The sequence below is a fragment of the Colossoma macropomum genome, unplaced genomic scaffold (assembly GCF_904425465.1).
Source record: "Colossoma macropomum unplaced genomic scaffold, Colossoma_macropomum, whole genome shotgun sequence".
In the NCBI taxonomy this organism is placed as follows: Eukaryota; Metazoa; Chordata; class Actinopteri; order Characiformes; family Serrasalmidae; genus Colossoma; species Colossoma macropomum.
In genome coordinates this window covers 21,289,275-21,303,012 of record NW_023494799.1, presented here as the reverse complement: position 1 = coordinate 21,303,012, position 13,738 = coordinate 21,289,275, and the positions used below count along the sequence as shown (strand labels likewise).

The following is a 13,738-nucleotide window of genomic DNA, read 5'->3' as shown; positions in this document are numbered from 1 at the left end:
CTGTCAATTTAAAGTTTTCCTCTAAAGGCTCTTCATATAACATGATACTCATATGTTTCATATCAAAATGCTCCGTTATCTTCATCACTACTGTCCAAAACCGCTGCAGCAACTTCAGCAGCTGTCAACTCTCTGCACGCCATTTCACATCTGTCTCCAATGTGGACTGAATGAAGAATGAAGGGTTTCCAGGGTGATGGTCAGTCCTTAGTGATTTCATGAGTGTCCATTGGTCAGTTTCACACAGAATTTAGATGGACACACAAATCCACCAGTTCCACACGGTGGGAGGCAGATGACGTGTATCTCAGCCCCTCTTCATAGCCTCATAACTCCAGACATGAGTCACATACAATCTTGTGATAAGAGAGCACAATAAATTAAAATCTTTTTATTTTAGCTTTTCTCTAGTTTTATATTATTTGTTCTATTGTGGTTTATAGTTTTTTTTTATATATATATTTTTAAATGTACTTATGTTTGATTAATTTCATTTTTAAAATTTGTTTTTAAAAACAAGTAAAAACATGAAAACAAAACATTAAATTTTGTTTTTAATAAAAAAAAAAAAATTTAATTTAAATTTTTTAAATTTGTTTTTTTAAAGAACTTTGAAGTTCATTTCAGTGTTTGAAAAATGCTATGTTAATAGTTTATAATTATAATAAGTTTATAGTTTATTATTAAGATTAATAATTTAATAATAAGCCGAGAGGTTTAGACACTCAGGAGGTTCATATTTCTCTTTGGAATGCTTTCTGATCACTTTGCTGACCCTTTGTTGTCTCTTGTTGACCCCTTCACCTCCTTCTGCTCGTGTGGATGTGTCCAGATGTGGATGAGTGTGCAAATGAAGGCTACTGCAGTCAGGGCTGCACCAACACTGAGGGGGGCTTCCAGTGCTGGTGTGTTCAGGGCTACGAGCTCCGGCCCGACAAACGCAGCTGCAAAGCTTTGGGTGAGTGAATGCGGCGATCATCTCTCAGCGCAGTGACTCGGTCCTGATTCATACTGATATTTTGACTGACTTTGAACCTCGTTGATTCATTTTGATTCACTTTGATTCACTCTGATTAATTTTGATTTGGTCTGATTCATTTTCATTTACTTTGATTTGCTTTGATTCACTTTGAATCATGATGATTCAGCCTGATTCCCTTTGGTCAAAGATGGTCAAATTCTATGTTTTGTTGATTAACAAAAGTGTAAGTTAAGTGTAAATGAATTACAACATGCTCTACAGAGACACACTCCTGCACAATTTAATATGTAATTATTGTGTGTGTGTGTATGTATGTGTGTATATATATATATATATATATTTATATATATATATATATATATATTTATATATATTTATATATATATATTTATATATATATACATATATATATATATATATATATATAAATACATACACAGACCAGCAACAACATTAAAACCACCTTTCACTGTCCATTTTATCAGCTCCACTGACCATATAGTTTCACTTTGTAGTTCTACAGTTACAGACTGTAGTCCATCTGTTTCTCTGCATACTTTGTTACCCTGTTCGTCAATGGTCAGGACTCTCACAGGACCCCCACAGAGCAGGTATTATTTGGGTGGTGGGGTGTCTCAGCACTGTGGTGACACTGATGTGTTGGTGATGCGTTAGTGTGTATTGCAATGGTGTGAGTGGATCAGGCACCAAAAGGTATTTTATATATTTTATTCAATATTTTCAACCATGTATAAGTTGATAAATATGAATGATAAATTATTTACTGTAATGATCACCTGCAGTATTTTTTTGTCAACTTATCTGTTTTTAACCACTGTGTCCACTCACTGTCCACTCTATTAGACACTCCTGCTTTGTTGGTCCACCTTGTAGAGATGTAAAGTCAGAGATGATAGCTCATCTGCTGCTGTTGTTGGTCACCTTCTAGTCCTTCATCAGTGGTCACAGGACGCTGCCCACAGGACACTGTTAGCTGGATGTTTTTGGTTTTCATTCCAGCAGTGACACTGATGTGTTTAAAAACTGCAGCAGCACTGCTGTGTCTGATCCACTTGCACCAGCGCAACACACACTAACACACCACCACCACATCAGTGTCACTGCAGTGCTGAGAATGACCCACCACCCTAATGATACCTGCTCTGAGGGAGTCCTGCGGGGGTCCTGACCTTTGAAGAAGAGGGTGAAAGGGGACTATATATATATATATATATATATATATATATATATATATATATATATATTTCCCTCTGTTCTCTGGTATGTTGCCTCATGTCTATTCAAACCCACATTGTGCAGGTCACATTGTACGGGTCAGTATGGGGTATGTAGCATGGCATGGGGGCATTTACAGTGGGAGTCAGCAGCAATTTTATCTTTTTGGTGTTCTCAAAATATTCTCTCTGCTGTTTATTTTTACTTTGGTGTTTTAGTTTTACCTCATTGCCTTTGGCTGTGTGGCCCCTCAGAAGTGTTCACTGTAACATGTTTCTCATGTGTGTTTGTAATGGAAGGACAAAAATTTTATAAACTTTGTATGAGCTTAACCAAGTTGAAGGTTTTTTGTAATTAAATTTTCTTCAATATTGTGAAAGTCCTAAAACCTACATACTGTGAAAGCTGGAGAAGCACGTCACCTTGAGGGAATGGCTGGGTAAATTGTTATGGACACGTTGCTGTACTGCTTAGTTAGCATAGCCTAAAGCTAAGCACCATGATTACTGACTGTGGGGTAAAAACTGCAGAAGATGAAGGAGTGCAGTAAACAAACAGTACAGATCGGAGGGAGGCAGCCTGTCAGGAGCAGGAGAGTTACTGCTGTAGACCTGTAGCCTCAGGCTTTATGTATAGACAGAGAATAGAGGGGTGGAGAAAGAAGTGTGGACCGAAAAACTTTCACTAAACTCATCAGATTTCTGTTAAAAAGCGGAGCAAGTTTAAGCAGCACAAAAACAGCTTTACTGTATGGTGTTGCCTTGTCGCAACAATAACTTTCTTTTAATGTTTTGCTCAGAACAGTATAATACAGTAAATCAAACAGCGTCTTTATGTGTAAAGTGGTATACTTTCTTCTGATTTCCTTTTTGATTAATTATAAGTTTGATGCTAAGAGTAAGGGTGGGCAATGTGGCAAAAACATTTTACCACGGTACTTCAAGACATTTTCATTATAGACGATATGCATCACAATATTTAGTTTTTCTGAGATTTAAGTTGGAACAGACATAACCTGCCAAACATGCCAAAAATATAAAATAATACTAACAATATCAATAACAATAATAAATAACCTAAAACTACAATGATTTTTATTCAGTGTTCACACACTGAACTGCTCTGAACTAAACTAAACAGGCCTAATTAAGCTCACATTGTAAAATTATGTAGTTAGTCAGTGTTCTTGAAATACTGATGACATCCACGATTTGTTGCAGTGTAACTTATCACGATAATAATACAATATTGTCATATTGTCCACCCCCAGCTAATGGTTTTATATAAAATGATAAAAAATATACTTGTTGCCATATGGCAACAGTATGCCACAGTAGAACTGCAATCTGCAGTGTGTATAATGGGAGTAAATGAATACACTGTCACTGGACTCTATTATTTTTTTTTTCTCTCTCAGGTCCGGAGCCTGTGTTGTTATTTGCGAACCGGATTGATATCCGTCAGGTCTTGCCGCATCGCTCCGAGTACACTCTGCTGCTGAATAACCTAGAAAACGCCATTGCGCTGGACTTCCACCACAGTAAAGAGCTGGTCTTCTGGTCAGATGTCACGCTGGACCGCATCATGAAGGCCAACCTGAACGGCAGTAACGTGGAGGAGGTGGTGTCCACAGGACTGGAGAGTCCAGGTACAAATACGGCTTGTTTTTCTAGATTTTCACTGATTTTAAGGTTTGCTTTTTAAAAATTTTTGTTGGTCCATTCAGCATAACATCATCGCATGATGTAAAGGTTACATATTTTAGTACAAATGATGATGTTTTTTATGTCAAGTTGGAGTAACTTGCACTCTTAAAAATGATGGTTCTTGAAGGGTTCTTTAGTGAAGAAATTGGTTCTATATAGAACCATGAACACTCAAAGAACCCTTTGCATGATTTAAGGGTTCTTTGCATCATGAAATTGTTCTGAAGATTGATGGAGAATGTGCTGTTGATGGTTCTCTCTTCTTGAAAAGGGTTCTATATCGTACCAAAAAGGGTTCCACTATTGTTACAAGCCAAAGAACCCTTCTTTGATACTGTATAGAACCCTTTTTGCTAAGAGTACATATTACAGCTTAACCTGTTCATCTTTTTAATTTTGCTTTAATTTTAAATTCTAGCACCAACCATTGTTATTACATTTTACTTTCTTTAATTTATCATGGTTTTGCTTTTATTTTTTAACCATTTAACCGAATTAAGTGTATGTTTATACATATCATAACTAAAGACATATTAATCTGCCCAGCTAAAACAAAGATAGGTCATAAAGAAATGCCTGCCCTGCTCATGTCCAACTATTTTGTACTTACACTTATTGGCCATTTTATTGCCAATTACCTTATACATCTACATTGTGTTTACAGTTACAATTAAATTGCAGTTAATTAAAGTTACTCTGTGTAGGTGTAAGTTATAAACTGTCCATTTCCTCTGGACAGAGAAACATCAGATTTATTGCCTACATTTGGATATTTTCACTTTTTTACACCTCTCGTCATCTCTCATGCGTTTGTTCCAGAGTAGTAAAACACGGCCCACTTTAGGACTGAATCTGCTGCAGGTTCTGTGTTTTATGGTCCGTGTCCTGAACCTCTTCTCGCTGCCCGGTGCATCTGGACGGACGCTGTAAAACTGAAAACACTGAGAGTCGTGTCTCTGGAAAGCTTTTCAGGTTTAATAGCCCTTTTCGCTGTTTCAGAAATGAGGCACAGATGGGATCTCACACATTATAATACCTGACACTTGTGTGGTCGTCCGTTTTCTACTGACCTCATGCCGGCTGGAGCGTCCAGACTCTCTAAGATTAGATTCAGCAGCGGTTTTCTCTCAGTTGCTCTTAGAGACGCTGTTAATCCTGAACTAGTGCTTCAGATCGATCACTTATAATGAAAACTAGCAGAGCTACTGAAATGAGGACTGAAATATCATCTGTGTTAATTTTCAGTTTAGGGAAACTTAGTTACTGTATTCAGTAGAAATGGACAGAAGATAAGTCAAGAATGATGAGCAGAGCTCTAGAAGATTCTAAATGACAGAGGAAGCTGTAGAACATCCAGAACAATAATATATAATAAAATGTATATTAAAACGAAGCTTCAATGAAATTAACATCAAAAATTAAGTTAAGTAAGCTAATAAAGTTAATATCCAGAGTGACGTTCCGATAAAATTAACGTCCAGAGCAAAGTTCTAATAAAATGAACGTCCAGAATGAAGTTCTAATAAAATTAACGTCCAGAATGAAGTTCTAATAAAATAAACGTCCAGAATGAAGTTCTAATAAAATTAACGTCCAGAATGAAGTTCCGATAAAATGAAAGTCTGGAATGAAGTTCTAATAAATTTAACATCCAGAATGAAGTTCTAATAAAATTAACGTCCAGAATGAAGTTCCGATAAAATGAAAGTCTGGAATGAAGTTCTAATAAATTTAACATCCAGAATGAAGTTCTAATAAAATTAACATTCAGAATGAAGTCCTAATAAAACTAGTATTAAAAATGAGGTTCTAATAAAACTAATATTAAAAAATGTGGTTCTTATAAGATGTTCTAATAAAATTAATTGCAAAAAAAAGCTCTAATAAAATTCAAATTAAGACTTAATTTGTAAATGGTTAATATTAAGTATCATATCAAAGATACAAATAAGTTGACAATGTATTGCAGGTGATCATTACAGTAAATTATTTATCATTTTTTAACTTCTACATGGTTGAAAATATTGAATAATATATACACAATACCTTTTGGTGTCTTTCTTATAATCTTTCAGTCCACATGTGTTTATTATTCAGTTGACTTTTCACTGAATAAAAATCACATGCAGTAGCGCTGATTGTTGTGAAGATATCTGAAGCATGGTCTCTCCTCACCCCCCCTCCTCTTTCTGGCTCTCTCTGTAGGTGGTCTGGCCATAGACTGGATCCACGATAAGCTTTACTGGACGGACTCAGGGACGTCTCGCATCGAGGTGGCTAATCTGGACGGCACTCACCGGAAGGTCCTGATATGGCAGAGTATGGAGAAACCGCGCGCCATCGCGCTGCACCCTATTGAAGGGTAAGAGTCTGCAGACATCTGATTACATCTGCTGATTACTTTTCCTTCTGCAGAGCATGAGAGTTTAACTCTGTGAAGGAGTTTAGGTCCTTTAGTAGCAGCTGAACACACATAGTGGGTATATGCAGTATGTTAGCAGCTTTAGCCTAGACACCAAATAATACATGTGGTAAATGAAATCACAGCCTTTTAAAATGCACTTTAAAATGAACTCTATTAAAAAGCCTGTATCCTGGAGAACCAACTTTTTCATGCTTTGTTTTTTCAATTAGAGTTTGAAATAGTACATAAACACTGTTGAAGTTTCCAAATTCCCAATCACTCCCCAGTCCACGTAAAGTTTGTGGTTGTGATGTCACAACTATGAATTTGTCCCATTCTGCCTATAGATGTTTAGCCCCGCCCATTCGGCATACAGCAGTTTAGCCCCACCCATTCGGCCTACAGCGGTTTAGCCTCACCCATTCAACCTACAGGAGTTTAACCCTGCCCACTCAGCCTATAGCCGTTTAGCCCTACCCACTCAGCCTACAGCAGTTTCATCGTTCAGTCTATTTAATTTTAAGGGATAAAGGAATTGTAAAGATGAATGATGACTGATTTGTGTGCATAAAACAACACAAATGGGTATAAGTAGACCTCAGAGGAAAAAGTAGCCCTAAATGATAAATACATTCTCTTAAAAACTCTCAATCATGTGCAGTGAAAAAGTTAGATCAACACTTCACATAGTCACTGTTGAGAAAACTCATAATTTGGCTTCAATGTTGTTTTTGCTGTCTGTGTTTTAGGAAGATCTACTGGACAGACTGGGGAAACACGCCTCGTATTGAATACGCCAACATGGACGGCTCCGGTCGCAGAATCATCGCAGACACAAACCTCTTCTGGCCCAACGGACTGACCATTGACTACGCTGGACACCGCATGTACTGGGTGGATGCTAAGCACCACGTCATCGAGAGGGCCGACCTGGACGGAAAGAACCGAAAAGCCATCATCAGCCAAGGTACTGCGCCCCTCTCTCTTATTCAGCCACGCTGGGTCAAGTGTTCAGGGTTGGGACGTAATTCAATACAAGTATTGGAAATTTTCAGGATACAGAAATGAAGTATCTGTATTCAGTCCAAGTTACATTTTATAAACGCAGAATTCAGAACACAGTTACTTTTTACGTTTGTGGGAGAATAATTTAAGAATACTCACCAACTAAATAAGAAACATCCTTGAATAATGACCAGAAATCTAGAAGGTTCTAAATGACTGAGAAAGCTGTGGAACATCCAGAACAACGTTCTGATCAAATTTATATAAAAAATGCAGCTTTGAAAGTGTGATCATTTATAAATCTGTGCTATTACAATGTAATTACTTTGCTTATTATATATTTGTTACATAGGAAATTACATTTGCATTCAGTTGGCACTCTGTACTGACAGGATTGACTCTTACTAAGAGTCATAATAAAATGTCTCCTTCTCTGCTTACAGACACTATTGCAGTCTGGATTAAAAGTTTAGAATCTGCACTTTCCAAACAATTTCTCTGCTTGTCTCAGTGAACTACGAGTCAAAAATGTATAAATTTATAAATTAAAATAATAAATAAAATTACAGTATGATTTTGATATCGCTGGCCATACCGGTCACCTAAAAGGGTTAAAGACAAACAGTGGTAAAAAACTGAGAACAACTAAATCTTCTGAAATGAATGGAAATCATATGTGCTGGACAATATGATGAAATTCATGATAAATTATGTTACAATATGCTTTTCCAAACTTATCATGGATATTGCCAGCAATTAAAGAACGCTAACACACTTTTCATACAAAGTGAGCATAATTACGCCTGTTTAATTAGCTTTAATACAGTTAAACATTGAATCATTGTGGTTGTAGGTGTATTATTAATATTATTAATATTTTTATTATAATTATTCTCAGAAATCTCAGAACAACTAAATATTGTAATGCATATCATGTCTCGTGAAAATGTCTACACCCCTACACTGACTCTGTATTTTCACGTTTGCCCTCCGTCTCACTCCGTATGACCTGGAGTCATAATCAGCTTAAACAAACAGATCAACTTTCAGCCCCCCACGTCTCTCTCTGTGTCGCTCAAATTCAGTTTCAAATTTAAAGAGGTTTTATTGCCATGACTGTCTTAAGCACAATGTTGCCAAAGCAGATACAAAGCTAAACGTACTTTGCACAGCTAAAAGCAAATAAAGAATTAGTGATAGTAATAATGATAGTTACAGTGAAATAACAACAGTAATAAAAATAAACAAATAAACTAAATGAATAAAATAAGGCACCATGTATTAAATAATACAAAATGATAATAGATAATATATATTCAATTTATATACAGAGGTTTTGAAGTGGGTCAGTCCCTCTCCTTCTCTCTCTTTCTCTCACTCACTCTCTCGCTCTCGCTCTCTCTCTCTCTCTCTCTCTCTCTCTCTCTCTCTCTCCTTCTCTCTCCATTTCTCTACCCTTCTCTCTCAATTTCTCTTCCTCTCTCTCCCTCCCTCTCCCCTCCTTCTCCATTTCTCTCTCCCTCTTTCTTTCTCCCCTCTCCCTCCCCTTTTCTATCTCTCTCTCTGTGTCCTTCTCTCTCGATTTCTCTCTCCCTCTCTCTCCCTCTCTTTCCCCTCTCTCTCCCCTCTCTTTCTCTCTCTTCTACTCTCACTGACTCTCTCTCTTGTGTTCTGTGTAAGTGCTCTAAATGTTGGGGAGGAAATTGAGTTAGTTTCAGTCTGAGATTTTTTCCAGACTGTGGTTCGTGTTTTTGGGTACTCTGTGTTTGATGGATGGAAGAGTCTAGACACATTTTAACCCCTTATACTCTGGTGGCTGCTAGCATAGAACATCTAAAAGAGAAATTCCACCAGTTTTTCAAAATTTCTGCATAATTGAGTGTTTGAGATGTAAACAGAGTGATTCAGAGTGGTTTGCTGTGAAATGGTTCAGATTTCTTTACAGTGGTGGTGATAGGAACCTGAGGTCGCAATGACAATATGGTTGTATATTAATAATGTTTAAATGGGTTTATGCAACGTTTTTAAATTCATTTTTACACAACTGTTTTCCAGCTTCTCTTTACACCTCAGAATTGAACAGGGTATTTTGTTATGGTCTCTTTTATGTTAATTAGCTCTGTTCTGATTGGCTGTCCTGTATAGTGCATTGTTCCCAAAGCAGTCCAGGCTGAAACACTTCCGATTGAATGGGCGGGGCCAAATTATTATAGGCCGATAAGGCAGATATGTTAATGTGTCATTTTTTGTGACATCACAAAAATGAATGAGTTGAAAATGGGCCTTAAGTATTCTTTAGTAAAGACAGTGGTTCTATATAGAACTATAACTGCTCAAAGAATGCACAGAACCATTAGGTTGAGTGAAATGGTGCTTCAAAATGATGGAGAATGTGTTCAATATAGCACCAAAAAAGGCTCTGCTATTGTTACAAGCTTGGCATCATAACAGTTTGAATTTGAAGAACAATTTCACCATGCAAACAGTGATTTAAGCATGCAAATGGTTCTATATTGAACCATTGTCTTTACCAAAAAACCCTTGAAGAACCATCTTTTTTAAGAGTGCACCTCAAACAAAAGTGATAGTTTGTTTTTGCCTGATATCGTCCCTTTAAAGTGTTTTATTCAGTAATGAATATGAGACTAATGTGTAAGCTAAAGCTGTTGAGTGTGTTCCTGTTCAGGGTTCTCCACAGGCTGAAGAGCTTCTCTTGGTTCCAGTACATGCACCCCATTATATTTCCTCCAAATATAATATGAGGAGACGCTCCAGACCAACTTTGTAGAAAGCCAGAGATTTACGAGGAGTTGGAGTGAAGGCCAGCGCTGCAGTGGGCAGAGCCGGACGCTAGCCGTTTAGCGGTTTATCATCCGCCTCATAGCGCATCAGGGACACGCCGGAGCCGAACACGATTGGCCGATTGTAGCTGGGGGGATTGTGGGGGTGAAATGTGATCCAGTATGAAAGCCGGGTTTACAGAGAGCATTCCGGCTCAGCATTCTGGCTCGGCATTCGCAGCCAGTGTGTGGAATTCCAGCCCTGCGGATGGTGGATGAAAACAGCCCAGAAACCACACAGGCGTCTGGAGCCTTCCAGAAGGAAAAGCCTGAATGAGCGTGGCCGCAAGAATGGGCCACTGAGGCGGCCACACACTGAGAAAAACAGGCAGGGTTTCTGTTTTTAAAGCGATAGTTTGGAGAAAAAATTGTAATTTAAACACTTTCTCCTCCTAAATCAAATGTAGTCGATCACCAAGACGCGCTTGGTGTCTGAAGTTTGCTTATTGAGTTTTTGCGGGTGTAATGATACACGGATTTTCAGGTTTGATATGATTTTTGATTCAAGATTGTATTGTTTTAGTATTTTGTGCAGTTTTTTTATTCTGCTGAACTCTGATTCTGTTTGGCTCATGTAGATAAAAGTTCTCCAATAGAACATTTTCAGTGGAAAAAACGAAGTAAACCGCAAAAATCACAACCTTAGGATTTACAAGGTCATCAGAACCAAATTCCAGTCATTTGAGTGTGAGTGTGTCCATTGGATAAGCCCCGCCCCATGTCCTACTACTTTATGCTGTTAGGCTGCACCCAGATTGATCGATCATTGATGATCCCACACAGGAATTGGATTTCAGTCTGACTAAACAGATGCATTTGACTAAGAAGTGTAAATGCATGAGGCTAAAATGTTATCAGGATACAATCCAGATACTATATGAAGTGACCAGGTATAAAAGAGTCTTTCTCTAATAGTCTTGATTATGTGGTTTCTGGCATTTTAAGACTCACTGTAATCTATAAACATGAGCTAAAGGCCAGACTGAATTCAGATTTAGCGTAGATAAGTGTGCTGTTTTTAGCCTGTGACATACTTTTGTCCATTTATTGCTGTTCTAAGCAGACACATTTGACAGCTATTAGAAGAATGCTGAGGCATATCTCTGTGTGTGTGTGTGTGTGTGTGTGTGTGTGGTTGTCTGGTGGGTGGGCAGGTACAACACCTGTGGGCAGGTACAACATGCATACTTCCCGCAGCTGTGCTTACAGCTGTTGATAGAAAAAAGGCATTTTTTTCAATGCTTGCATACACGGAAGAATTCCAGCTAAAGCAAAAACATAAGAGAGATAGCGGCGATAAGAGTTAAAGGTGCACCAGCAGAACTAAAAGAAAGGAAAAGAAAAAAGGAGATAAGAAAAAGAGAGAGAGAGAGAGAGAGAGACGGCTGTTAGAGCTCAAGTCCAGCCATGCGTCACGTTCCTTCCTGATAAGATCAGAAAACAGCAACTTTACACACACCTGGAGGGGGCAGGGGTGGAGAGAAGGAGTGAGGAAAAGGAGAAAGAAGTGTAGGTTAGCCCCGCCCATGCATGTTGAACTATAGCACTAAGGAATGTTTCAGCTCCCAGTGCTTTTTTGAATGAGACCCAACAGGACAGCCAATCAGAGCAGTGCTCATTTACATATATGTAAATAAGGCACAGTGATGACAAACTGCCTGTTTAGTTCTAATGGCTAAAGAGAGGTTAGAAAATGATCATGTAATGATGAATTATGACTGTTTGGTACATTAGAGCACATAAATGTTGTAAGTGCGCCTCAAGGGAAGAAAAAACAAAAAATGAAGGATATGGGCCCTTTAATAGATCGCATCAAGCTGTGGTGAAGCATATTAAAATAACTGTAATGTATTCCCAAGACTGTCTACTATATGTTCACTTTTCTCTTTTCTTTCTCCCTCTCTTTTCCCTCTGTACCCTCTTTCCCACACTCCTTCCCTCCCCCACAGGACTTCCTCACCCGTTTGCGATCACCGTGTTTGAGGACAGTCTGTACTGGACTGACTGGCACACCAAGAGCATCAACAGCGCCAACAAGTTTACGGGCAAAAACCAGGAGATCATCCGCAACAAACTTCACTTTCCAATGGACATTCACACACTGCACCCTCAGAGACAGCCTGCAGGTCAGCACACAGTATACACACACACACACACACAAACACATTTGTCTTGCTATACGTATGAGGACGCCCATAGGTTTCTATTGATTTTTATGTTACTGTAGCTAAATAATACTACACCTACACCTAAACCTAACTTTAACCTCAGTATCCAAAAGGCAAATTTTCTACTCTTTTAGTTTTCAAATAAAATAAGTACAAATAATTGTGGTGAAAACAACACATGCTCAAGGGAGGACCAACAAAATGTCCTCACTTGAAAAATTTAATGGAGTCCTATCATAGTGAGGACATGGGGTCCTCTCAGGTATAGCCATACAAGAACACACATGCACACAGACACTGCATCCTGAGATGCAGCCTGCAGGTCAGCACACAGTACACACACACACACAGTACACACAGTGGTGTGGACTCGAGTCATATGACTTGGACTCAAGTCAGACTACACACAGTACATACACAGCACACACAAACAAAACACACAAAATACACACATAGTACACACAGCACACACACAGAATGCACATGCACAACACACATACAGTACACACACAGTGCATAACTATAATACATACAAACACACAATACACAATACACACAGAATACACATGCACAACACACACAGTACACACATACAATACACACACAGTGCTAAATGACTGTCAGCTGCTGTCATTTTCCTTCTTTCTGTAGCTGATATTGTCTCTCTGCTGTACATTCAATCGATATTTAAAATGATTTAAATGTAAATAAACTGTTACAGTGTATTACTGTTACATGTTTATGTAATAAATTACATTATCAGCGTTTGCTCATTCCTAACTGGCTATAAAATCTCCTCTTTCTCGTGTTTCCTTTGCCGTTCACGTCTCCAGGTGGCCATAATCGCTGTGGGACGAATAACGGTGGCTGTAGTCACCTCTGCCTCCCCAGCAACAAAGCCTTTACCTGTGCCTGCCCTACAGGCTTCAGAAAGGTGGACCAGTACAACTGCGCTCTGAGTGAGTCCAGCTTTCACACTTTTATCACTCTTATAGCTTTTTTTTTACTTTTTTTTTATCGTCAGAGTAGGTCTGGGCGACTAAACGATAACAGTAATAATCAAAATTAAGTATTTACAAATATCAATGTACATTTGACATATTTTCAATAATCATTACACTGTTCTATTCCTTAGTGCAGTATTCTGTAAACTAGGTGGCGCTGTGCAGAAAACTAGCAGCACAGTTAGTCTTCATATATGTTTTTTGTATATTATATACAATTATTTTTCAAGAATGTTCTTCAAATTGACACTGTCATATCAAAGTGTATAACATAGCAAGAAATAAAATCTTGTTATGTTATAGTACATTAAAGTTAATATTTCCCGCTTTTTTAAGATTTAGGCCTTTTTTGCACACAGCAATACATTTGCATACGTAGCTAGCTATTTTTTA

The 13,738-nt window shown here is 38.1% G+C and overlaps 1 protein-coding gene across 2 annotated transcripts in view; it reads left to right on the top strand.

Annotated features, from left to right (window-relative positions):
• lrp4 (low density lipoprotein receptor-related protein 4) overlaps positions 1 to 13,738 on the top strand; it is a 159,304-nt gene that overhangs the window by 114,635 nt on the left and 30,931 nt on the right. For both annotated transcript variants that reach the window (XM_036586299.1, XM_036586298.1), the window contains exons 11-16: positions 833 to 958; positions 3,636 to 3,866; positions 6,130 to 6,286; positions 7,078 to 7,295; positions 12,123 to 12,299; positions 13,175 to 13,300. In XM_036586299.1, coding sequence (XP_036442192.1) covers positions 833 to 958; positions 3,636 to 3,866; positions 6,130 to 6,286; positions 7,078 to 7,295; positions 12,123 to 12,299; positions 13,175 to 13,300 — 1,035 coding nt within the window. The remainder of the gene's footprint in view (positions 1 to 832; positions 959 to 3,635; positions 3,867 to 6,129; positions 6,287 to 7,077; positions 7,296 to 12,122; positions 12,300 to 13,174; positions 13,301 to 13,738) is intronic.